Here is a 26,527-nt window from a genome sequence, read left to right on the forward strand (position 1 = left end):
TTCTGCAGACATTAAAAATTGCATTTTATGGATAAAAACTATTTTTTAGTCTTTTAGAAAAAAATGTTCATTTTCAAGAAGAAGTGAAATCTTCATAACAGGTTAAATATAATTTGTAAAGCTTGTTTTATAAAAAAGTCCCCACTGCACCCCTCAGTGAGTCTGTGCATGGGGGTGGGGCTTCTTTTTACCCTCCCCCTTCCCCGGACACTCCTAAGTANACAAAACTTATTAAAACAAAACTTATCTAACAACAAAACTTATCAAAACAAAACTTATCAAACTACAAAACTTATCAACCTACAAAACATATCAAACTCAAAACTTATTAAAACAACTACAAAATTTATTTTTTTAAACTTTTTTAAACGTTCCGTTTTGTGACCTTCATAACCATGTCTGCCCAGAAAGGGGCTGGGAAACACAGAGTTTACCGAATTTTTCGATGATTTTTCAAAAAATGTTGGAACATTTCCATGATTTGAAAATTTAGATTCATGAATTTTATTGATAAGTTTTGAGTTTGATACATGTTGTAGTTTGATAAGTTTTGTAGTTGATAAGTTTTGTTTTGATAAGTTTTGTAGATTGATAAGTTTTGTAGATTGATAAGTTTTGTAGTTTGATAAGTTTTGTGATGATAAGTTTTGTCGCTGATAAGTTTTGAAAAGATATGTTTTGTGGTGATAAGTTTTGTGGTAATACGTTTAGTGACGATATGTTTTGTATGGGCTCCGAATATTTTGCTTAAAATTCTTTAAGTCCAGTTTTTTTCGGAGCAATACTAGCTGCATGTAGTGTGTAAAAAAACTAACTAATCACATAAAAAGCTTGCAAATTTCAATACATATATTTGTGCGTATTTATGCGTATAATAATTAAATGTATATTGTTGACTGTCTAGAGACAATTTTCAATTTTCGTTTAGAATTCTTTCGATTTTTCTCCGGATAAATTTCCTTTGAAATTGTCAGAGAAAACATTTTGTGTGTTGTATATATTTGACTTGAAATGGTAAATCTTCTCAACAAAGGAATGTAGCTTACTTCAATCCATGTATTTAAAACTTTTTACTAGAAATGAGGCAATTTTTGTTTCAGTTTTGATAAAAAGTATTTTTTTTAAATATGCTTTGAGATTATTAAAATTATGTAAATATAGATGTTCTATTTATGTACAATAAGCGAGTCACGGAAGTTCGTAGTAAGATTTTGACTCCTGGAGACCACCGGAGGGAATTCATTTTCACTGGAGTGGTTTGAAAAAATGCAATTTTACAATTTAAAACTTTACGCAGGGTGATTTACATTTCACTGGAGGGATTCAGATATCTTTCCAGGGGGATTATATTTGCACTGGAGGGTTTCAGATATCTTTCCAGGGGGGTTTTTAAATTCAGTAGAATTATAAACCACCAGGAAGAATTTCTGAATCCCTCCAATGGAATTTTAAACCCCCTGGGAAGATATCTGAATTTTCTCCAGTGGACTGTAAATCACCATGCGTAAAGTTTCCAATTGAAAAAAGTGACTTTTCAAACCCCTCCAGTAAAAATGAAATCCCTCCGGTGGTCTCCAGTAGAATAGAAATCTTACTGCGAACCTATTTGAGTCCCAATATTCTTTAATAATATAAAACCAAAAACCAGGGATTACAACTAACTTTTTCTGATTAATTTCAGAAAGAAAATATTTTTTTGTGAGTCCTGACATGACCGTTTCGAATAAAATATTTCATTTTTTTAAATTAAATTTTGAAATTCAAAAAAAAGTTTTCTTTTGATGAATAAAAAAAGGTGTTTTGGATTTAAAGGAAGTGTTCGCGAAAAATGAAAGGGGGTATAGGCTTAATGCGTTAAAAAAGCGCTTTTGATCGCTACTAATCTTACTTCTATCTGTTGCGTCTATAAGGAGAAAATTGTTTAAGACGTCCATACAAATTGAGAAAATTGCAACATACGACTTATACCGTAACAAAATCAATTTAATTTCAAACAAATCATTCAGATTTTACAACCTATAGTCATCGATTATCTTTCGCCACATTTGTATATAATTTATATTTTATAATATTTTTTAATTAATTTTTTGGAATTTGATTATTTCTTTTGGTGCTTGCGCAACTATCTAAGAATGCCGCGCACCACTCACATATTTCGAAATCCGTTAAAAACGTTTTCTAAAAAAATGAAATAAAAAAAAATATTATAAAATATACACTATATACAAATGTGGCGAAAGATAATCGATGACTATAGGTTGTAATGTCTGAATTTAAGTCGTATGTTGCAATTTTCTCAATTTGTATGGACGCTAAGTTATTCAGTATGAGACGTCTTTAACAATTTTCTCCTTATAGACGCAACAGATAGAAGTAAGATTAGTAGCGATCTAAAGCGTTTTTTTATCGCATTGAGCCTATACCCCCTTCAATATATTCAATAGAAAATACCAAAAAATATGGAAACAAATATAAGCTGTTCACTGTTCAGTGAGATTTATAACTGAGGAATGAATTTTGTCTTTGTTCTTCCTTTCACTTAAGAAATGTCGCATATACACCTAGGAAACATGACAGTTGGTAAATAATTTGGAATGTCTTCTCCCCTATACTGTAATAGATTTTAAAGACTTTTTGCATTATTTTTCGTTCCATAAAATCTTTTACTAATTAAATTTTGCTTTGATATAAATTTTACTATAATATGACTACCATTACATTTTCCTATAATTCTCTTTGGTATTAAACAACTGAAGTAATTATGGAAGAAGACATTTTAAATTATTCACCAAATGTCATGTTTCGTGGGACACCCTGTATCTATAAAAAGGGCACTTTTTAGAAACTTTAAATTCTCCGCGACATTTCATGATTAAATGAAAAGTGAAGAGGACAAGAATTCCACAGTTTTCTGGTTCTCACTGAAGTCCTTGTAGGGAATAAGCTATGGGTGGAGAAGGATATGGAGCTCTGGAGGAGGAGTTTGCTGATGAGAATATAAATTATATTCCAGGAATTCAGAAATTTAATTTACATTATTTTAAGTTTTTTTTATGAAATATTAAAATTTGTATCTTTCCAAATTCTTAAATTCTAAATTTAGATTTTCATCGCATTATATTATTTACTTCCATTTTTCATTTTCCTTAATCTTTATGTTCAATCTTGTTATAAGCTCTTGAACGTCCAAATATATAATCTATTGGATAACTTTTTAATTCAATTAAGTTAAGTTTAAGTTTAAGAGAAGTGGTTCAAATAAGTCCACGTAGTTCAACTACTTCCCGGTATTAAATGAAATAACTTTATGAACATTATAGTCAAACATCTTTTAAGATATTTGGAAATTTATGAATTTATGCTTTGTACAGTTAAAGCACCGAAAAATATAAGATTAGAATGGGCAGTCTCTCTTCTTTTTGGAAGCTACGAGGTAAATCCGATCCCCCTTCCCTCTCCCCCTTCCCAATAATAGAAAATATTTTATGAAATAAATAAACGTTGTCAGGGCAGACATATGAAAGAAACAGTTCTGAAGGGGTTCTAGCATAGTATCAAGTGGTTTTTGTCAAAGAGCAAATTCACAGTTTGTTAACCTTCCGTATAACTCCGATTTAAATAAACTAACTGTTTCAATTAAATTGAATGTTTTAAATAATTGCTTTGTTCGTTTTTCAAATTTATTTTTATTTGGTAAAGTTTTTGTAAATCAAATCGACTTTTTTTTTAATATTGAGACTAAAAGAATATTTACAATTTTTTACTTACCCAAAAAATATTCAGGTTTGACAAAAAATCGTGAAACAAAATAACGTTGATTAATAATCTTCGTAATTAACAATAGAGCTGTAAAACTCTGTACTAGAAAGATAACTCGAGTTTTATTTTTTTTTAAAATAATATATGAATTAATGAATATTGTGCCCTATCTCTAAAATGAATTAAACTTTTATAATTGTGTTCTACTCTTAACTCTAAATGTAATGAATTTATATCACTGTGTCCTACCTCTAAATATATTTAATTTAGATTACTGTGTCCTACCTCTAAATATATTTAATTTAGATTACTGTGTCCTACCTCTAAATATATTCAATTTAGATTACTGTGTCCTACCTCTAAATATATTTAATTTAGATCACTGTGTCCTACCTCTAAATATATATAATTTAGATCACTGTGTCCTACCTCAAATATATATAATTTAGATGACTGTGTCCTGCCTCTAAATATATCTAATTTAGATCACTGTGTCCTACCTCTAAATATATTCAATTTAGATCACTGGGTCCTACCTCTAAATATATCTAATTTAGATCACTGTGTCCTACCTCCTGGTGATAATATCAATGGCGTATTACAATAAACAGGTATCATTGTTAATTCCTCCAACATTTTTAATGAAGTCGGAAACTTAAAATAAGGTTAGATATGCGAAAATTCAAAAAAACCGTTTGTTTTTTACATTTTTTACTCACCCTGGAAAATTCGAAACCTTAAAAAATCAATTCTGAAAGAAAGAAATTGCTTCATTTTGCTAATAAATTTTAATGGAATAATTTTTTTAATTGTTTACTGATACAGTCTTGTGGGGGGGGGGGCAAAATGTTGAAGGAAGATTTAAAGAAAATATTTGGAACTTTTTTGAAAAATACCATACAATAGTGACTATTAATTTTCTTCCTCAACCAACCACTTTTTCAAAACCCCACTTTATTGTCCTGGCTGTTTTTATCCCTAGCTTTGCTTTGGAGGACATATTTGAAATATAAATATCTTGGCAAAAAGTGAAAAATCTCGTTGTGACATGGACCAAGCCCGTCTTTAAATGGGAAGTGTCTTGAGAATTGAAATCCCTTCAATAAAATGCAATATGTGATTTACAAGCAGTACCTTTAGACTTTTTCTGATAAAGAAAGATGCAGCACTTGTCTTTTACTAGCAAAAACTTTATTTATGGCTGAATGAAGAAAATGCATTTATTTTCTTGATAAAATCAAAGATTTACATATTATGTACTTTTATGGGAAGTTTTATAGAAACATTTTAGATAAAAACTTTTTAAATTTATACAGAGGACGTTTGTTTTCTTGTTTCTACCAATGTATTACCCATGGCCATAATAATAGTCATAACATTATAATAATTTATCAAATGAAATTGTCTATACCTGCAAACAATGGAATTTTGTAGATATTTAGTTTTTTTAATTGAATAATTATATGGAGCTCTTTAAAACATATTTCTTGACTATTTATTAATTTTTACAATTACTAAGATTAAGGTATAAATTGAAAATATTTAAGAGAACATTAAATAAATTCTTTTGATGACTCCGAAGTTCTGGATTAAACTGTTTACACAAATAGGCTATGGACTCTAAATTTTGTTGGCTTTTACTTAAAACCATGTTTGTTTAAATGTTTCTCCCAATTTATTACCAAATAGCTTGGGAACCCAGCGTTGCCCAAGTTACTCATAGTTACTGTCGCCGGTTACCCGCACTTGGTTGATTTTACCGGGAAACTTATAAGTCGATTCACTCAACTTAGACTCTCTAAACCAACATTTTAGTTGTTCTATCGAGTTTCCCAATACAAATTTTAGACATATTGGCTCAGGGGTTTATAAGTTATGATCGGACATACATAACAGACAAACAGAGAAATTATAACTATAGATATAGATTACCCTATTCCTGCCCCCCCCCCTCCCCTCCCCTCCTGCGAATTTTTGAACAACAAAAATTGGTCTGATCAACTTTACCATTATTGGCTTTACAAAAAACTTTGTTTGAGGTCAACAGCCATGCTTTTACACAAACTGTCCACTGTCCAGTCCTCCGCCAAACTTTTTCTAGCCCTGTATTCCTTGGTTTTTACAATTATACAAAATGAAATGGTAGCGGATTTCGTAATTGTTTTGCAACAAATTTTTGCAAAGTTCTTTGAATAAAGTTCTCTTAAAGTAATTTTGTAAATTTTCAATTTTTTTTCTGTGATCACACAATAGGTTTTTCAATAATTTGCAAATATATTCCCATATTTGAAGTATCATCATCGAGAGGCTTCATGAACACATACAATATCGTAAGTTCTGCACCACCCTTTGTGAAAATTTTATGTATGGATATTTTTACAGATTTAAAAGGGAGCCTAGAAGCTATCAAAGTTTCTTTAGACTCCGGTCTTTGGAATTTACTTCGTTTTAATATAAGCACAAAAGTATCGCAAAAAGTCTGAAATTCTTTTTTCTATGAGTTGAGTCTTTATTAATAAATTCTTTACAGAAAATATAACAGATATTTGAAAGAATTAGGGGGAATTAGGAATGACGCATTAATTACCGTAAAAAAAATGTAACAGATCAGGGCAGAAGTAGTTATTTTTCTAAAAAAAATTTGAATTCAGGAAATGAAATTTAATTTACAACTTTTAGGAATACATTTTTAGAATAGTATATACATGGAAAAAAGTGCTTCCTTGAACCCCAGAGCTTTCAAAATGACCTCTGATTTACTTTATGTCACCGGAGCCCCAATAAAAAAGATTGACAGCCATTCATCAAATAAAAAAAAACATAGTTTTTGGCTAGGAGGTTCCTGAAGTAGGAGAGGAGGGTGTAGAAGACGTAAAGAATTTGCCATTGCTTACCAACCTATGTGGAAGTTTACTGCCAGATTGGAAATCAGTAGCTGTACTCTTCGCATTCTATACTCTTATATATACAGGTTTGTACACTTCTGTAACCCCCTGAATAATTTCAGTACCCCTTGAATGGTTCAACCCTTGAATGGTTCAACCCCTTCAATGGTTCTACCCCTTGAATGGTTCAACCCCTTGCATGGTTCAACCCCTTGAATGGTTCAACCCCTTGAATAGTTCAACCCCTTGAATGGTTCAACCCCTTGAATGGTTCAACCCCTTGAATGGTTTATACCCTTGAATGGTTCTACCCCTTGAATGGTTCTACCCCTTGAATGGTTCAACCCCTTGAATTGTTTTTACCCTTGAATGGTTCAACCCCTTGAATGGCTCAACCCCTTGAATGGTTCAACCCCTTGAACGATTCAACTCTTGAATGGTTTGATCCTTTTAATGATTCAAATCCTTGATTTGTATTAACCCTAAAATGGTTCTACACCTTAAATGGTCCTATCTCTTAAATGGTTATCCCTACAAATAATAATTGACTTCATAAAGAGAAGGGGGGGTGTAAAGCAGCCATAAAGCCAGCATTTAAAGATTACAACCGCTGGATTTCCAGAATAAAATCTTAACCCTACCTTTCAACATCCCATCCGCGAGGAGTTGCAAGATGCAGAATGGGGATGTTGATACGACAAGTTTAGATTGCAATTGCAGTTTGGAATGGTAATATGCTGGGCACATGGTGGTGTTTCATCCCCTTCCTCTGTTACTTAACTAGTCGGTGGTGTTGCACTCCCTCCCTATCTCACAATAACTGGTCGGTGGTGTTGTACCCCCTCCCTCTTTAACATTAACTGGTCAGTGGTGTTGCACCCCCTCCCTCTCTCACTTTAACTGGTCAGTGGTTTTGCAGCCCCTCCCACTCTCACGTTAACTGGTCAGTCGTTTCGCAGCCCCTCCCGCTCTCACGTTAACTGGTCAGTCGTTTTGCAGCCCCTCCCTTTCTCACGTAAAGGGGTTGGTGGTGTTTCACCCCCTCCCTCTCTCACGTGAATTGGTTGGTGGTGTTGCACCCCCTCCCTCTCTCACTTTAACTGGTCAGTCGTGTTGCAGCCCCTTCCTCTCACATTAACCGGTCCAGGAATCCAGGTTTAATATAAGTTAATTAAATCCCTGACAAAGGCTGGAAATTATAATGAAAAAGTAAAATATAAAATGTTATGACCGTGGTCAGAAACTTGTGGGAGTAAGGCTTAAATCATGATAATCTTTAAGTAAGTCAACTATTATCCCTTGCACCTTTGATAAGGGCTGTTGNGTTCTTAAAACTGTAAAGTAAACACTAACCTTTACCAAATAAAAATTGCAAAAATGTAGTTTACCTTTTCCACAGTTTTATCAATAATGGTCTCTCTCTGAAATTTATCTATATTTCAACTCGTTTATTAAAATTCTTCTGATTAGATATTCCATACTAAGAGAACTGAATTTATTCTTCAGGTCTTCTCTCAAACCCTTCTATTCTAGGTTTAATCTGCTTGAATGTCGTCTTTATCCGATCAACGCTACGTCTGCGAGGAAACACACTTTCTACTTGGGAGACTTTACTTCATCCCTTTAGTAGACTTATTTTAGGTAATACTTTAGTAGACTTATTCTAGGTAATACTTTAGTAGGCTTATTCTAGGTAATATTTTAGGAGACTTATTCTAGGTGATACTTTAGTAAACTTATTTCAGATAATATTTTAGTTGACTTATTCTAGGTAATATTTTAGTAGACTTATTTTAGGTAATATTTTAGTAGACTTATTTTAGGTAATATTTTAGTAGACTTATTTTAGGTAATATTTTAGTAGACTTATTCTAGGTAATATTTTAGTAGGCTTATTCTAGGTAATACTTTAGTAGACTTATTCTAGGTAATATTTTAAAAGACTTGTTCTATGTAATATCTTATTAGACTTATTCTAGGTAATATTTCAGTAGACTTATTCTAGGTAATACTTTAGTAAACTTATTTTAGGTAATACCAGTCTACTTACTTTAGGTAATAGTTTAGTAGACTTATTTTATGGAATACTTTAGTAGACTTATTTTAGGTAATACTTAAGTAGACTTATTTTAAGAAAAACTTTAGTAGGCTTATAATATTTTAGTAGACTTATTTTAGGTAATGCTTTAGTAGACTTATTTTAGGTAACACTTTAGCAGACTTTATTTAGGTTATAATTTTGTGGACTTATTCTAGGTAATACTTTAGTAACGTTTTTGTAGACTCAATCAATATATCTATATATGTAAAGTTGTAATCTCTGTTTTTTGTCCGATCATAACTCAGGAACCCCTGGAACGATTGCCTCGAATTTTGGTTGGAGAACTCGGGAGGCCCACGGGAATTATCTTAGCTTGTTATTTAAGTTTCTAAGTTGAGTGTAAAAATAGTTAAAATCGTAGCAAAAGACCAATTGTGGGTAAACGGTGGGAGTTACTTTGAGTACCCTGGGCAACGCTGGGTCCTCATGCTAAGATATAATACTTTAGTAGACTTATTCTTGTTAATACTTTAGAAGACATATTTTAGATAATCTTAAGTATAAGATGTATTTGGACTTATATTAAAGTAGATTTTTGGTAATATTTTAGCTTATGTCACGGTAATACTTTTCAATATTTTAGCTTATGTCACGGTAATACTTTTCAATATTTTAGCTTATGTCACGGTAATACTACCTTTTTTTATAACCCAGAAAGATACATAAGGTATTGGTTCTCAATTTTTACACAACAGGTGTACTGCAATTTGCCATACTGTTTGGATACATTTCTCCAAGATTAACTTTACTAACTTTTTATAGTATTGGATAATTATTGTGGAGCATACATATTTTTTTAGCTAAGGACTAGTTTGAAAAGCTCTTTTATTAATTTCAAGAGAGTCTGTATGCACAATGATATTGTATGTACAAAGATATTGTATGTACAATGATATTGTATGTACAATGATATTATATGTACAAAGATATTGTATGTACAATGAAATTGTATGTTCAATGATATTGTATGTACACAATTTTTGCACAGCTGCTTTTTAAATCTTCGAATTGATGTTTCTATCTAGTTGTTTTCTTCCTTGTTGCTGACAAAGAAACCCCAAGTTTGCTCCGAACCTAGCGATCTGTCAATTTATCAATTTTAACATAAGATTCATTGAAATTTCCTAAAATAAATGTTTGATTCAGCGTAATTACATACGAAAGAAATTCGCATAAATTAAGATTTTTGAAGAATTAATATATATCATTAATCATTTAATTTTATATTTTTTATATTTTTCAGAACATCATTGCATCCTCTTATTGCGGAAATATATTTGTTTAGAATTTCATGAAGGTTTAACATATATATATATATATAGAAATTTTAAATCATTTCGTTTAAACATGGCTTTCAGTAATAATAATTTGCTTGTGAAAAATATAGATCTTTATGGATAGAATACTATGAAGTTCGAATTCTAAATTATTTTATTCAAAAGATTGGTTTAAGTGAATTAAATCATGGAATTATTTTAAACACTAATTGTTTTCATTAGAATAGAATTATTTCTGCAATATTAGAGTTTATTTCAAGTATTTAATTATCACACTTTAAGGGTTTTCAATTCTTGTGTTATTTCATATTATAACTAAAAATGCTTAACGATTTCTAGATAACGATTTCTAGATAACGATTTCTAGATAAAAATTTCTAGATAACAATTTCTAGATAACGATTTCTAGTTAAGAATTTGTGGGTGGATAACGATATCTATATAACGATTTCTAAATAACAATTTTTAGATAACAATTTCTAGATAACGATATAGTTTAAAAAAATATGTGCCATGGAGTTTGATTTTTAACTATTTTAAACCAAGGGAAATCCGATCTAATTGAGAATTTGACCTACAGACTCAGATCTTAAATAAATTTGATAAATCTTATTTTTACATCTTTTAGAAATAATATTCAATTGATCAGAATACTTGTAGATCCCGTTCCCTTCAGATGTATTTACTACGTATTTGAAGTTCCTATAAGTAACGTAATATTTGTTCTGCTCATGTTCAATTCCACGAATTTTAGTGGATTGACCCGATTATATTAAATTTAAACTTTTGTACAATATTCATTATTTTTTGTTTTTCATATTACTTGCATGAAATTAGTTTTGGAAACGTGCAGTGATCCAATCTATGTCTTAAATCTTTTACTTCCAACGTTTACTTTGTTATTTTCTTTGAAAATTTCACTACAGTGGTAGGCGATTATATCAATACAATGAAAATTTTTGATTTGAATTTTTATTTATATCAAGCTGTTAATTAGCATGGATACATATAAGCTTGTATTTGGAAAAAAAAACTGTCAAATCTTTAATAAAAAGTCGTCTAATGTGATTGTCTATCATTTGCAAGTATTTTTTAAAAAAAATTGGTAAAGTTACTGTCCACCAAAACGTACTTGAATTCATTCATGCCTTAACTAAAAACTTTTTAAAAATGTTTAAAAATAATTTTTAGATAAAAAACGATATTTATTGGCAAGGGTTTATTTTTCATTGGATTTTATGGGAATTACTTTGAAATTAATAATAATCATTTATTTTTTGTAAATATTAATTGACATTTTTTTTGACACGTGATTCAATTCCACAAGTTTTATTCTGATTTAGTGCTGATGGAACTATTATTGACAGATCTCTAGATTCCAGAAATGAAATTGAAATAAATTGGAAAACTTTGGAAAACACAATTTGTTAGATTAGATTTTGAAAATCCTCGAACTTTTAATCAAGTCAAATCTACTTTTAATTGAATTTTGAAATGCGGGAAACTTATTTTAAATCCAAATTGGCATCTGCTTAAATTTTGACAAGGGCATTATAAAACACTTAGTTTAATTCCATAATTTAAAGGGAGTTCGCGAAAATTGAACAGGGGTACGGCTGATATCAAATTTTATTCGATATTGATCGCTGCAAATTTTACCTCTATCTGTTGCGTATATAAGGAGAAAATTGTTAAATGCATCCTATACCCAAGATTGCAGGGTTCATACAAATTCAAGTCTAGTTGCATTATTCAACTCAAATCTTAGTTAATTCAATTAAATGTAAAACTACTCATTTATATATTACACCCTGCAGTTTTAGAATTCAATTTGTTGCAATAAAGTTGATATTTCATAATATTTTTTTATTTTCTCCCTATAAACGCAACAGATAGAAGTTAAGTGGAAACATGTGTTTTTAGGCCTTATATCATTCTTCCTGATTTGCGGATTTTCCGAAACCTCTCCTGAACTTCAACCAGTCAATAAGATTTCTTATCATCTTTGTCAGGTAACACAAGGACGTGTGACTGTGTGACCATGTGGCCTTGTGGAGTTGTGGATGTGTTGACACTAGACAAGTGGACGGTTCTGTGGACATGTGAAAACGTGGAAGGTGGGACATGTGAAAAAGGAAGCGGACAAGTAGGCATTTGGATATGTTGACAATGGGACAAGTGGACAAGTGGACATGTGGATTGTGGATACGTTGACAAGGTGACAAAGGGACAATGATACTGGAGATAAAGGGACAAATAATGTGGACACTTGCATTTATAAACAACAGATCAAGGAGACATGTGGACACATGAACAATTGGACAAGATGACTTGTCACGTGGGTACATTGGGATATGTGAACATGGGTACAAGTGAACATGGTTAAAAGTGGACTAGGGGACAAGTGAACATGGTTAAAAGTGGACTAGGGGACAAGTGAACATGGTTAAAAGTGGACTAGGGGACAAGTGAACATGGTAAAAAGTGGACTAGGGGGGACATGTTGACATTGTCCACTGGACAAGGACAGCATGAAAAAGTGTCCATCATATCATATATGAACAATATTTATTTAAGGGCTCAATGACAATTGATGCCGCATTTTTCCTCTTTTTCCTCTACATATCAATCTGGTAATTCCTTTATATGTTTATAATCTACATATATATATAAATTTTTCCTCTTTTTCCTCTACATATCAATCTGGTAATTCCTTTTAAATGTCTATAATCTACATATATATATAAATTTTTCCTCTTTTTCCTCTACATATCAATCTGGTAATTCCTTTTATATGTTTATAATCTACATATATAAATTAGTAATCTCAGATTGGGTGTCTTTATGTTTGTATGTCAAATCATAACTCATAGACCCCTTGACCGATTTGACTCTGATTTGAAATCAGGAAGTCGGTAGAACCATGGTAATCTTCCTAGCAATAAGCTGTACAATTCTAAGTGGACATGGTTGCTCTTTTATTTTAAATAGAAATTTTAGTTTCCATGCAAATCTGGTTTCCCTTGTCACACATAATTGTATTAAGGTTTGTTTCAGATGTATAAAGGTTATCTATTACAAAGATGCAAAAAAAAATTCGATTATAAAATTGCAAGCCCACAGAAAATCTGGGATTTTTTTTGATTTTATACTTACAATCACTCTAAGGAACTAAAACGATAAAGTTATGCACAGTTTACTAAGGTGCTAAGTATAAGGGAAAAAAACTTGCAAACGATTCAATAATTGTTGGCAAGGCTTGAAGCTCTTAAAAATGTGGTCTGCTATCTATGTAAGTTATAGAGCTTTATAAAATCACGTCTTAGTGGCCTGTGATAATCAGACAATTAAAAAACTTTTGCGTTTTAAGTTTTCTTTTAGCTTTAATAACTAAGTGGTTTTAAATGGTAGAATAATTTTTTAATACATTAATCTACACAACAATAGCTTCACAAAAAATGTATTTTTTTTTCTTCAATTCAGCGAATAATACCTTTAAAAAACTTCCGCTTCCCGCTAACATGCCTATAACTAAGTGTTATAGAATCGTCGACGAGTGGTTTGGTTGCATCTCTTGCCTTGGCCGATTCTTCTATACAGACAGTGATCTGGAGACAACATAACAGTCAGGTTTGTTGAAATATTTTTAAAAATTAAATCCTTGCTAAAAAAAAGTTTCTTTTAAGTAATAATCACATATTTTTATAATGCTGTCTAAATATTTTCTTATAATAACATTTTAAAATGATTTAGAAGAGTGAAGATGATTCCAACCAGTCCTGGGATCTACCACACCGAGTCTAGTGATAATCTCCTCAAATTCAATCAACGTTTATGTAGAATGTAAATAAAATAACATTTCTACCGATGTTTGGTACTTTATCAAAAGAATTTTTCTCAGGGAATTATTTTCTTACGGATAAGTTCTTTTTTTTGAGTTTCTTAACGAATCTATTAGCCCTAGCAATGCGAATATAAATTGTACAGTAAAAATAACCTTTGGAAAGTACTTACTACATAAAATTATGTAATGCTTAGTTTTTGTGTGATTCAAAGAGTGAAAACGTTGTTTTTGAATTATTCTATTTCCTTCATATAGATCTTTCCTCTTTATTTCTAATTTATTAGCCTTTTTGTCAATCAATTTTGTTCACGTGATAATCTATTTAGCATATTTAGACGATAAAATTACATATTTTTTATTGAACTCCCTTAACTTAATCTGTTATATATTATTAGTCAAGAATTATGTCTATAAAACATGTTATTTCAAGTAATATGAGTTCCTTATAGTATATTTAGTTAAATGAAATTATATCTGATTAACCAGTGATAAGGTTGGTCATTAAAAAAATCATCTAGATAATAAATTTCAGATTAAGAATGGATCAACCACTGTTCTTTATTGATACTAATCCGGATGACGAAATTAAAGGTAAAGAACGCGACGAGTTGCTGAATCTTAAATTATTTACCGAACCGAACCAAGACGTTGATATTGACGATAATTTTTTATTTGTTTTATATCATCAATAAAGCTTTAACCCATTATGTAAAGCATCGAGCAAAAATATAATAAAGATGTTTTTGATTGATTATATTTCGCGTTCTAGAAACTATAGTAGTAGCTCCTGAGAATGTTCTGGGTAAGGAAGATCCTGCTATCGCAGAGAAGAGACGAAAAAAGAAGGAAATGGAGAGGTAACAAGTTCTGGAGTGTACTCAAGGCTGTTTTATTACAATTATTTTGTTAAGGAATCTTTCCAAGTTTCTGTTTGGCGCCATAAGTGCCGACGAGGGAGTAGACGTTGGAAAGGACAAAGAAGCATCGGAAGAGTCAGATAGCGACGATTCGGAAGGTACGAGCTCAGACGAGTCCGTAGAAGATTTGGACGACGTGGATATTGATAATGAGGTAGGAGATGAAGACAAGGAAGACGTGGAAATAGAAGAATTCGAGGCTCAGGTTGACTCCGAGGCTGGTTCTGAGGTTAATGAGGATAAGGAAGACATCGATGGCACAGATAACACGGATTCCGAGTCTGATACGGAAAATGACGCGGAAAAGCTTCCAGAAGACATTTATGGCAACAACCTTTATCTCAGGAATGTTAAGAAAAGTTGAATTTTTTTCGTTTTGGTCTTCAAAGTCTCTAGAGTATATGGAAAAATCAATATACAAAATATTTTTTTTTCTTATTCAAGTAATTTTATCCAATAAATCATCCTTTTTTTATGATCTTTGCTTACACATAAAAGTATATTTGAATCTACCAGGTTTTTGTTGTAAAAAAACACTTTAACAATACCTGAAGTGGTGACAAACGTTATGGTATAATTACTCCAAGAAAAGATAGGCATGAACCAAAAAATTTTATTCGAATTTTCTTCCAGAAGAGGGAAAAAGCGTAAAGCTGCGTGGAAGGATGATGCTGATGAAAAAGTGCTTGTCAAAGACGTAGCAGCAAATTTTAAGTAAGAATATTTTCGTTTAAGATATTTATTATTCTATTGAGCATAATGAAATAAAAAATGTTGAATTTTTTAACTTAAAAGGCAAATTAGATATAGCTTGGTCCGTTTTAACGAGGTTTTTTTTATTTAAGCTTCATTCATATTTACCATAATGATGATCCTTCATGAATGAATGGGTGCCAAAAATGGTTGCATGGCTCAAACTTGGTCGTGTTGCTGGGATTTCGTCACCAAATATTGGAATTTAACCTTTAACTAGATACATTGCAAAAGTCAGAATTGAGTTCATATCCGGGCTGAAAAACCATTTCTCATTCCGGAATTGAAACTCTAGGTTGAGAAATGGAGCCTAAAGCTTCCCCAACATTCATGATTTGATTCAGGGGCGGATACAGGATTTAAATGAGGAGGGGGCAAGATTTTTTAGGAACAAAAAATGCATTATTAGAAACAAAAAATCGCGCCGCAGGTGAAAATTTTTTTTGACTTAAAAGTCTCAAAAAGAGTCAAAATTAATGACTAAAGACTAAAAAAACTAGATTTTTAACTTTTCACACATTATAGTTTATTAAGACAGATATTTTTCCTGTTTTGCACTAGGGAACAAAAAATTCCAAATTCAGGGGGAGCGAATGTCCCCCGCCCCGCCCCCCTGTATCCGCCCCTGATTTGATTTGATTTAATTTAAGCTTGAATTATAATTGCTTCTATCTATAAGTTGATTGCTTTTAGAAAAGGATTGGGAAAACATGGATCTAAAGACGAATCAAGTGAAAAGTATGGGAAGGCTGTAGAGCGGAAGTTTATAAGTTTAGTCGGAGAACCGTCCTGGGCTAAATTAGATCAGGATGCTGAGCAGGACTCAGACGAGGAGTTTTTTAGGTAATTTTTTTCTCATCTTAATATCTGAAAATGTTGCTCGTGATGTTTTTTCGTACTTAACCTTACTACTTATTTGTAATGTATTTGTGCTTAGTATAAATATAATGCCTTATAGTCAAAGAGGGAGAAATGTATCTTGATAGTTGAAGTATGATTTCATAAGATCAGCTCATTATTGTTATTAATAATATAAACTCCACCAATTAACCATAGGTGCTAGGAATTTTAGACAAAAAATTTAAAAAGCACTTCGTAACTCGTGAAACCCAAAAGAAAATATCTAACCGAAAATAAGCATTTTTCACTTTTCAAGAACTTACTAAATTTAAAAATGTTTGACCCTCGTACTTGTAGCTTCGATATTGTTATTTCCCCGGTGAAAGAATGGTTAAAATGGATGCAAAATCCAGTGCTATGAAAAGAAAATTTAAACATTTGAAATTTAAAAATGTTCAGGGAAACTACAGACCTTTTAGATAAAGGAAGAGTGGGAGATCTTAAACGTGAAATCATTGAATTTAGAAAACTGAAGGTAAGCACAGTCGAAGTCATGAATAACAAGTAATTCCTTAATTTTAATTTGACTTAATTTGATTAAACTTTATTTCAATTCATTTCATTTGATGTTTGGTTGATTCAGATAATGCCCCCATTTTCCCCCGGAAGTAGTATTATTCGAGATATTGAGCAATACGCATTTTTTAAATTTCTTTACTCTGAAAGACCATATCCCATGATTTAGCAAGTTCATCTCGAGATTGATAGGTGGGATAGTAGGACATCCCTAAAACTCTGATTGATTGATTGATTGATTGATTGACTCTTAAAATATATTTTAAAAGTTAGTTCTGAAAATGTGCGTGTTTTTTTTGGATCAAAGCATTAATATAATTTCACAAGCTCATATTATTTTAGGATATGAATAATGAAACTTATAATGAGGGAACAGTAATTCGAAGCACAGAATTCCATCCGACCTCGACTGTTGGCCTAGTAGCTGGTTTATCTGGTACTGCATCAATCTTTCAAGTTGACGGTAAATTCAACCCCAAGATTCAGACGATTAACTTCAAAGATTTTCCCATCAAAACGGCCAAATTTTCCGTGGACGGGAACGAGGTTATTGCCGGGTCCCAGTTCCACACCTACTTCTATGTGTATGATATGATCGCAGGAAAGGTGATCAAGATTAAGTCTCCCAGGCAGATCGAGGAGTTCAGTAGCCAAAGGTTCGATATTTCTCCTGACGGGAAAATTATTGCGTTCAAGGGAAGATTTGGTTCCATACATCTCGTGTCCGCTAGGTAACTTTATAATTATTTTGTGTACTTGTGATAGTATTATCCTTAATAGACGTAATTTCAAATGACCTTCCATTTGTCAAGTGGCATCTTCGATTTACAACAGTACCCTTCAACCCTTTGACTGATCAAAAAATCGCGCGGAAATTCTTTTTCTTTCCGCAGAAATACCTTTAATTATTGTAAACTGTTCTTTTCTTTCCTTAATAAATAATCAAGATATTATAAATATTGGATCACCTTTTTGAAATAATTTTTGTTTTCTTTATTTAGAACGAAAGAGTATATTCGGAGTATAAAAATGAATGATGAATGCCAGGCATTAAAATTCTCTAAATCTGGTGCTCAACTGTATACGCACGGAGAGGGTGGCGAGGTCTATGTTTGGGATACTAGGTAATAGTTTAAACATTATCCAACTCTCATAATTTTTTATATTATGATCAGTATTCTGGAATCTAAAATTTAAACGGGAAATATGATTGTTTAGATCAAGTTTGTGTGTCAATAAATTTGTTGATGACGGTTGTATCGCCGGATCAGCTCTAGCGGTTAACTCCTCCTACCTAGCCACTGGTAGCTCAGAGGGCGTGGTCAACATTTATAATCTTGCAAAGATAGATAAACCAAATCCAAGTCCAGATAAGGTAAAAAAAATGAAATTAAAGATTTTTTTTTTAGACTTAGCTTTTATAGAGTTCTTGCAACTTTAACTTTTCAAAAGGGATTTTGTTCTTACCCTGTACAGCCTGATTTTCCCCCTTTATTTAAACGAAAAATATATGTCTGTTGTCTAAAATTGGTTTTGTTTTTTAGTTTCATTATTAATTAACGACGACGAAATGTATAGTAAAAATCCTATACTAAACTAATTAGATGTTTAGGAACATATTTCTCAAAATTTGTCAATAAATCACCGTCAGAATTAATTATTTCCTTTTTCATCATTATATTGAATTTCTTATTTTCTATGAATTTGTTCGCAGATTTCCACAAATTCATCTAAAGTCGTCTTTTAAATAAAAATTCCAAAAAATCTGCAGAAAATCTTTGTAAATAATGTGAGATTACAGAAACTGATAATTGAATAAGATTACTTATTTTCGATGATAAGAATTAATTTTTATTTTCTCAACTTGTTCCTAAACAACTTATAAAGGGGATGGTGGAGTTGGCTCGTAAGAGGTCATTAGAAGGTCATACACTGGATTTTTTGCTGCTACTGTATTCCCTGGGTCCTTAGCTTTCGTTTGATGTGCATAAAGCCATAGTTGAAATATTTTCTATTTCTGGAGGTCATTAGAGGTCATTAGAGGTCATTAAAGTTCAATTTTATTTTATTATAGGAATTTCGAACCCTAATTAGGCGTGCACCCAAAAAATTGGAAGATTTGAACCAAAAATGAAGGCAGGGCCCCCCCCCCCCCCTACATCAAATGTGCCAACTCCACCATCCCCTTTATTGAAGAATTTAGTTTACATTTTTTGTCGTCGTTATTTAATAATTTAAAAAAACGATTCTGAAACCGTACCCACCCAAATATAGTAAGTATGATACTATCGATACTTTCGATACATCTAATTTTAACTGTTTTCTTTTCAGACCTTTTTTAATTAAAAATGTTTTCTCGCTAACGCATTACTCGCGTTTTTAATTTATCAACAGTTTTTGTTAGAGGCTTGATTTAAAATCCATTTTTAGGTTATTCTCAATTTAACGACGCAGATAAACCAGCTGAGGTTCAACCCAACAGGAGAGATCCTAGCTTTGTCTAGTGAACTTAAGGTGAGCTTATTGAGTTTTTCAAAATTATATTTTAATCTTTAGCTTACATTAGAGATTTAATAAATTGGGAATCAATTCAATTGAATGCATTGAAAGACAATTAGCGTTTTGATGCATCTAATCCTAAATTAGTCCTAATATGACTTTATTAAATAATTTATTAGGATACTGCAATAAAACTAGTTCACTTCCCATCTAAGACAGTGTTCTCAAACTTCCCGGGTACTCTGAATTTGAACAAAATAAACAGCGTGGATTTCAGCCCAGGCGGGGGATATCTTTCTCTAGGTAGGATATAGTACTGTTTAAAAAAGTAGACATTTTAAATAGATTGTGGCTTTAATTCGGCAACCTATTTTTAGAAATATTTTTTTATGTGTTAAAAATCACAAAATGGTTTAAAAATTACTGTAAAGTTACTTCTGTTCTACGGCATTTCCGTCCTACAGTACTTCCGTCCCGCGATACTTTGGACCTACGACAACTGTAGGTCGGATATACATTATATTTTGTTAATCCGACCTACGAATGAACTGCAGATATAGTCAGTATGTAGTTGACATTGCTAATTAAAGGATCAATGTTCCGGTTGCACACGTAGGTCGGATGCACAACTTTCATAGGTCAGATGCACAGATTTTGTAGGTCGGATGCACAACTTTCGTAGGTCAGATGCACAACTTTCATAGGTCAGATGCACAATTTTTGTAGGTGAGATGCACAACTTTCTTAGGTCAGATGCACAACTTTCGTAGGTCAGATGCACAACTTTCATAGGTCGGATGCACAACTTTCGTAGGTCAGATGCACAACTTTCATAGGTCAGATGCACAGATTTTGTAGGGATCGGATGCACAACTTTCGTAGGTCAGATGCACAACTTTCGCAAGTCGGATGCACAACTTTCATAGGTCGGATGCACAGATTTTGTAGGGATCGGATGCACAACTTTTGTAGGTTGGATGCACAGATTTTGTAGGTTGGATGCACTAGGTTGGGTTAACACAATTTCTGGGCTGAGCCCTTTGGCTAGGACAGGCTAGGGGGCTGAGCCCTGCGGCCACATTTATCAAAATGACCAAGTGATAGACAATTGTGGGGTTAGGTTAGGACACTGTCTGGGCCGAGCACTCAGGCTAGGACAGGCTAGGGGGCCGAGGAATGTGGCCACAATTATCAAAATGACAAAGTGATAGACAATATGTGGGGTTAGTTTTAGACAATTTCTGGGCCAAGCGCTGCGGCTAGGATAGGCTAGGGGCCGAGTGCTACAGCCACATTTATCAAAATGACAAAGATATAGCCCATATGTGGGGTTATGTTAGGCTAAGACATTTATTGTGCGTCCAACCAACTTAAGAAAGCTGTGCAACCGACCTACAGTAGATCAGATACACTAACTACTTTGTGCATCCGACCTACCAAAGTTGTGCATCTTGACCTACAAAAGTTGTGCATCTGACCTAAAAAAGTTGTACATCCGACCTACTAATGTTGTGCATCCGACTTACAGAAGAGTGCAACCAACTTTAGAAAGCTGTGCAAGCAACCTACAGTAGTTTGGATACACTAACTTTCTTCTAATGAAGTGTGTATCTGAGCTACAGTACATCGGACCAACTGCAGCTTGAAGCTGCTGAAAAAACATGTGTGGGTAGGTCCTAAGTATTGTAGAACGGATGTAATACAATCCAAATATCTAAATAAAGGGTGCCAAATGAAAGCCACAATTTATCTTCCAAGTCAAAGGCGACTTTCAAGCCATCATCAATTAATAAATTGTTCCGTTTTCATGATAAAATTGATGGTTCAGAGTTTGTATGTTAAATACTATTTTATTGACCTTGTAAATTAATTAAAAGAAAGGTGAAATGCATTTTATTTGTATTATAATCTAATTTATAAAACTGAAACAAACAAAACTAATTTAGAAATCTCAAACTGTACAGAAACATAAATTAAATCAACTTGTGCTATATATTCTGCTACATGGATACAATTGTACTCAGGGCATTGCGCGTAAAATGAAACTGCAAAGATTAAGGATATTTTGGTTTTAAACTAAACCGGGATTGATTTTTACAAATGCAATGGAACCTTAATATTAAATAGGATTACAATTGTGTATAAAACCGAGCATGAAAATGGAAGGCACCCTGGACAGTCATTTTAATTTCATCGGATTTGCATTTTTCGTGCTGAAAAATCGTAGATGATATTAAAAAAGGGAAAGTTTCATATTAGAACATTGATGATACATGAAATGAAGTATCTTTACATTATGATTTGTGGTTCAGTAACTGAAACCCCAATAGACTTGTGAGGAAGCACCTTTCCACCATTGATATAGACTTCATCCTTGACACTAACATCTTCTCCTAGAACACATACATTCTCCATTCGCACCCATTGCCCCACACTGCACCTGTTCAATATTAAATATTTAATGGTAAATAACATATGCTTAGAAAAGCAATAACAATCCTTTTGAATTTTATTAGTTTTAAAAAATTATTTTCTGCTTTTAAAATTATAAATAAAAACACATTTTGAAGCAGCAACAAAAAATCTACCCTACATTGGTTCTGCTTGTAAAAATGTAAATCAGGCAAAATTGGAGATTAAATTATATTTTTGCGGGCTTTCAACCTGTTATAAAAAGAGGTTTTATTTTTTTATTCTGTACTTACTTCCATCCAACGATACTGCTCTCCAGCCAGGAATGTTGAGCTATTCTTGCACCTCTCAAAACTGTACTCCGCTTTATGCAAACACCATCCTCTATGACAACATCTGGGCCAATTGTAACATTTGGACCAATTCTGCAGTTCTCTCCAATCTTTGCTGTTGGATCAATTATCACATTGCCCACTACAGATTTATTGTTGCTCAATAAACTACTGTTCTTCTGACGTAAAGATCCCAGGTAGAGACACATTCCAGTCAAGAAATCAGCTGGTTGACCCACGTCCATCCAGAATCCTTGATATAAAAGCAAACTTGAATATTTAGTGAAAAGCTGATTCTTCAAAATTATTGAATTTATATTTCAAATAAAACAAAAACAAAAAAAGTTTGCGGATTTCTTAATATTTTTTCGCGCAATATCAAAATTTTACAAAAAATAAAAAAAATTTTAAACACAAATTTTTTTTAAATTTTGATCATTCACAAACTTTTCCTGGGGCCACGCGAGGTCCCACACAAAATTTTGGCCTGACTGGTTCAGCCGTTTTAACATTGGACACAAACAAATAAACAGACATACAGACAGATAAGCTAAAATTTTAAAGATTGTTTATACCTTGCAATTCCATGGAGTATAATTCCCCCTCTCTTGCCATGTAGGGGAAGACTTCTTTTTCAATGCTAGTTGGTTTTATCTCAATTCTGTTCAAGACTGATGGTTTGAAAATGTAGAGACCTGCATTTATCTTGTTGGAAACAAATTCTTGGGGTTTCTCAACAAAATTATCGATTTTGCCTGTAGTCTGAAATTTAATATATAAGCAAACATAAAATTTTTTGAAAATTATATTCATGTGAACATATTTTTTATTAGAATTTAATCCTTTTAAAAATCAATACATATTTTAAGGATACTTACTTTATTATATACAACTACTCCATACTTGCTTGGTTCATCTACTTTTGTAACTACAATGGTTCCTTCTCTATTGTGTTCCTTGTGAAACTTAACCATATCTTTGAATGGAAAATCACAGATTACATCACTATTTAGCACAAAAAAAGGCTCATCGTCTTTTCCAAGAATGTTCTTAGCAAGAGCCAATGGCCCTGCAGTTCCAAGTGGTTCTTTTTCGTGGGAGAAGGAAATTGTTATTCCCAAACGAGCTGCTTCAACCTAAATAGTTAAAAGTCTAATTAGCATAGAATTCAAAACGTTACATACTAGAGTAATGTTTTATTTTTAAAAGTTATGTTCATATAGTATTTTGTTAGATGGGTTCTGTTCCAAAAATATTTTTGAATCATTTTTTGCCACAATTTAATTTTGTTCATCTAAAATCTGAACCAGAAAAAAAATTTGAAACTTTTGTGCAAAACATTGGTTATCTGTTTTTTTATTCACCCTGTACATTTGATACCCAGTTTACCTGCATTTCCTGTTCTAGTTGCTCTGCATGATAGCTAACGGCTAGCACAACATGTACAACACCAACCTCAACTAGGGCTTCAATTTGATGCAACAGCATCGGCTTATTACAAAACCAATTAATTATTTTTAAATACAAGTTAGAGGATTTTATTAAATTAATGGGGGACGGGGAGGTAATAAAGTGAAACTTAGTCTTGATTTTGTATTTTATATACAAAAATATTTTAATTTCCTTGAATAAAATGTTTTTAGCAAGGTACTATATACAGGAACGTCCAACTCAGATATATACATATTATGTACTGTGTACTGTTGGAGGAATGTAAACAAACCCAGTGCCCCCACAGAAGTTGAAGGGAAAGGACTAAAGCTCTGATGTGATATTACAGTCCAACAAAAAAACGTTAATATATAATATGATTTGATTTAGAGCGAAAACTAATAATTTTTGGCTTTCTGGTCAATATGGAAAATACAATAGCAATATTGCCCACCACCCCTTGGCACTTTTCCCTCAAAAATGATGTGTTGCCCCTGAATCCTTTGTTTTGATCTCCTCCGACTGCAGTACACAGATTTGATGCATGAGATATGGCAGTTCCTGGTCTATATGTTTCTCGGTTTTTCGTATGTTATTAAGAAAACTGTCAATACCCCAATTAATTACTAATTGATTAGTTCCTTGTTTGCAAACTCAACAAGGGGTTTAGGTCTCGACAGAGTAAGGGGTCTGAGCCTTGTTCCATATCCTCCAACTAAAATGAGAGCTTTCATTTTGCCAATTCTGACATCTTGTCCTCCCATTTTTGGTCTGAAAATAATCAAATTTTAAATATTAAAATTTTTAATAGAAGCTTAGTATATTTACCAATTTCCATTTATTTTACTATCAATCTTTAGAGGCATAGATTAAATATTGGAAAATTTTCAATTAAATTAATGTAAAAAATCAGCTGATAATAATAAAGCTATTTTCAGTTTGTACACTATACAGCAATATTCCTAGCTAAAGCACGACTAATAGTAAAATATCAAACCGAGGATACTAGATGGTCAAGGATACAAATGAAAGTTACAATGATGTGCAAAGTTTTGGAGAAATTTGTTTTCTTGTCTGCCACGTAAAGTTTGACGTACTGAAAACATTGCCCCAACCCGGTCATTTTCCTGGATTCCTATTGGTTGAGGCTTTCTCAAAACTGAAGCCTCATTGGTCCATATATTAGATACCGAACAGGGTTTCCGCTTTAGAAGAAATTCATTTTAGAAGAATTACACGGTATGATATAATTGAAAGCAAGAAAGAATATGTATACAATTTAATTTTAAGTTTTGTAAATCCTGAATCATTATATTTCATCAGCTTTTTTGACATAGTTTAGAAAGATTCTTACACTTGTTCATATTTAATTGTATAATTATTGTTAAAATTCATGAAGTACGGCCTTCGGATTGTATATTGGAAAAAGAAAATATTGCTTGTCATTGTCCAAAATTTGTTTAATTTAGGGCAGTAGGGTAGCAGGCGTGTATACAGGATTTTATCCTGGGGGGGGGGTCGCAAGTTATCATTATTTTGCCCCCCCCCCTTGCCTTTTAAATGCTGTTATTTTATATTACGTCTACTTCATGTCCCCTATGTAGTCCATTGAAGTCCCTATTCAAGGATTATATAATATATATCCCTTATCTGTATAGTTATTAGTATTACTCTCTAAAGTCCTGGGTAGTCTCCTGAAGACTACTCCCCATTGCAACCCACTGTAATCCCGATACAAGGACTATTATTATAATGGACCCCTATGTATAGTTTTATACAAAAATACTCTCTGAAGTCCTGAGAAATCTCCTGAAGACTATCATTAGTATATACAAATGTACAAATATACAAATGTACAGCCTAACACACATCCATTCATACATCATTATATCAAAATTTACATGTTATACTATATACATACAGTGATATCCAAAAAACAGTGGAGTAGGAAGAGGACATTATACAGCAATAACCAGAAAACTCTGGAATAGGAGTCGACTTTTAGACTGAAGTTATGACTTTAAATAGTCAAATAAACATGAGACACAGCAATTGCGCAGTGAATTAACAGACCCATTTCACTTACTCACTATTTGCTTTGAATGAACATCAAATGCACTTCAGTAATGCTTTAATGTCGTCTTCCTATTCTACACGTTTCTAGTTATCACTGTAGCAATTATGAAGTGTTGGATGTTGTTAAAAAGTAAATAGTTTTACGTGACACCTATTAAATCACTTATTAGTAAAGTGAGTCTGTTTACACTGCACAATTTCTGTGTCTTATTCTCGTTGAACTTTTGAAGATATAGCTTGATTCTAAAAGTCGTCTTCCTATTTCAGAGTTTTAGGATTGTCTCTGTACATAAATATAAATTCGTTATTCAATTTTCTACAGGAATCAAATCTGAACTTTATTTACATGTTTAATGAGTCTTATTTTAGGAAACAACAAGGGAGCAGCACTCCTTTACAGACTCAAACATTACAAGGATTATTAATGGAATACAAATTTGAAATATATTTTTTTCACCTTTAGTACAATTTATTCCAGAAAATGTATAAATATTTGGTTCGAGGTTTTTTTATGAAAAGAGTTTTTTTACTTTTACTTTCAGGGTTATATTATGATAAATGTAGAAGGTAAGCTTGGTAGGCAGATGTCTATATAGTGCTTGGTCATTTATACAATGTCGACATTTTCGTCATTCCATTTTTCTGTGTCCTCTTTCATCCTAAGAATATACAGCGTTACCCACAAAGGATGATACTTTGTTGACGACCTAACACTGAATTTTAACAGTTACAAGGTTAAATTTTGTTCTCTATCTTGAAATTAGTCATTTTAGATGTTATCTATTGATATAACTAAGAAGGAATGGTGTAAAGCTGCAAAGCCAT

At 32.3% G+C, this 26,527-nt stretch overlaps 3 protein-coding genes across 4 annotated transcripts; 2 read left to right on the forward strand and 1 right to left on the reverse strand.

Moving 5' to 3' along the window:
• LOC111711119 (uncharacterized) lies at nucleotides 1-12,679 on the forward strand. The gene is made up of 8 exons (XM_023485375.1): nucleotides 1-101; nucleotides 2,937-3,013; nucleotides 3,372-3,433; nucleotides 4,317-4,370; nucleotides 6,595-6,730; nucleotides 8,178-8,285; nucleotides 11,946-12,034; nucleotides 12,600-12,679. The coding sequence occupies exons 2-8, from the start codon at nucleotides 2,947-2,949 to the stop codon at nucleotides 12,657-12,659; spliced, it is 576 nt and encodes a 191-aa protein (XP_023341143.1). The 5' UTR covers nucleotides 1-101; nucleotides 2,937-2,946; the 3' UTR covers nucleotides 12,660-12,679.
• Nucleotides 12,680-14,363: 1,684 nt separating this feature from the next.
• LOC111711117 (U3 small nucleolar RNA-associated protein 18 homolog) lies at nucleotides 14,364-26,164 on the forward strand. Of its 2 annotated transcripts, none has more exons than XM_023485372.1 (12): nucleotides 14,364-14,457; nucleotides 14,636-14,723; nucleotides 14,778-15,128; nucleotides 15,417-15,497; nucleotides 16,230-16,379; nucleotides 16,836-16,911; nucleotides 17,295-17,683; nucleotides 17,954-18,076; nucleotides 18,171-18,327; nucleotides 19,383-19,466; nucleotides 19,631-19,754; nucleotides 26,072-26,164. In XM_023485372.1, exons 1-12 carry the CDS (start codon nucleotides 14,406-14,408, stop codon nucleotides 26,125-26,127), a joined length of 1,731 nt encoding a protein of 576 aa, XP_023341140.1. In that variant the 5' UTR covers nucleotides 14,364-14,405; the 3' UTR covers nucleotides 26,128-26,164. The 2 variants fall into 2 exon arrangements, with proteins under 2 accessions (XP_023341140.1, XP_023341141.1); XM_023485373.1 differs by having other exon boundaries at nucleotides 15,420-15,497.
• On the reverse strand, nucleotides 21,329-24,428 carry LOC111711118 (mannose-1-phosphate guanyltransferase beta-A). Its single transcript, XM_023485374.1, has 6 exons — nucleotides 24,268-24,428; nucleotides 23,585-23,686; nucleotides 23,074-23,331; nucleotides 22,771-22,957; nucleotides 22,157-22,448; nucleotides 21,329-21,891 (listed from the first exon to the last, which is right to left on the reverse strand). The coding sequence occupies exons 1-6, from the start codon at nucleotides 24,388-24,390 to the stop codon at nucleotides 21,741-21,743; spliced, it is 1,113 nt and encodes a 370-aa protein (XP_023341142.1). The 5' UTR covers nucleotides 24,391-24,428; the 3' UTR covers nucleotides 21,329-21,740.
• Nucleotides 26,165-26,527: the final 363 nt, after the last annotated feature.

Source organism: Eurytemora carolleeae, unplaced genomic scaffold (assembly GCF_000591075.1).
Source record: "Eurytemora carolleeae unplaced genomic scaffold, Eaff_2.0 scaffold1129, whole genome shotgun sequence".
In the NCBI taxonomy this organism is placed as follows: Eukaryota; Metazoa; Arthropoda; class Copepoda; order Calanoida; family Temoridae; genus Eurytemora; species Eurytemora carolleeae.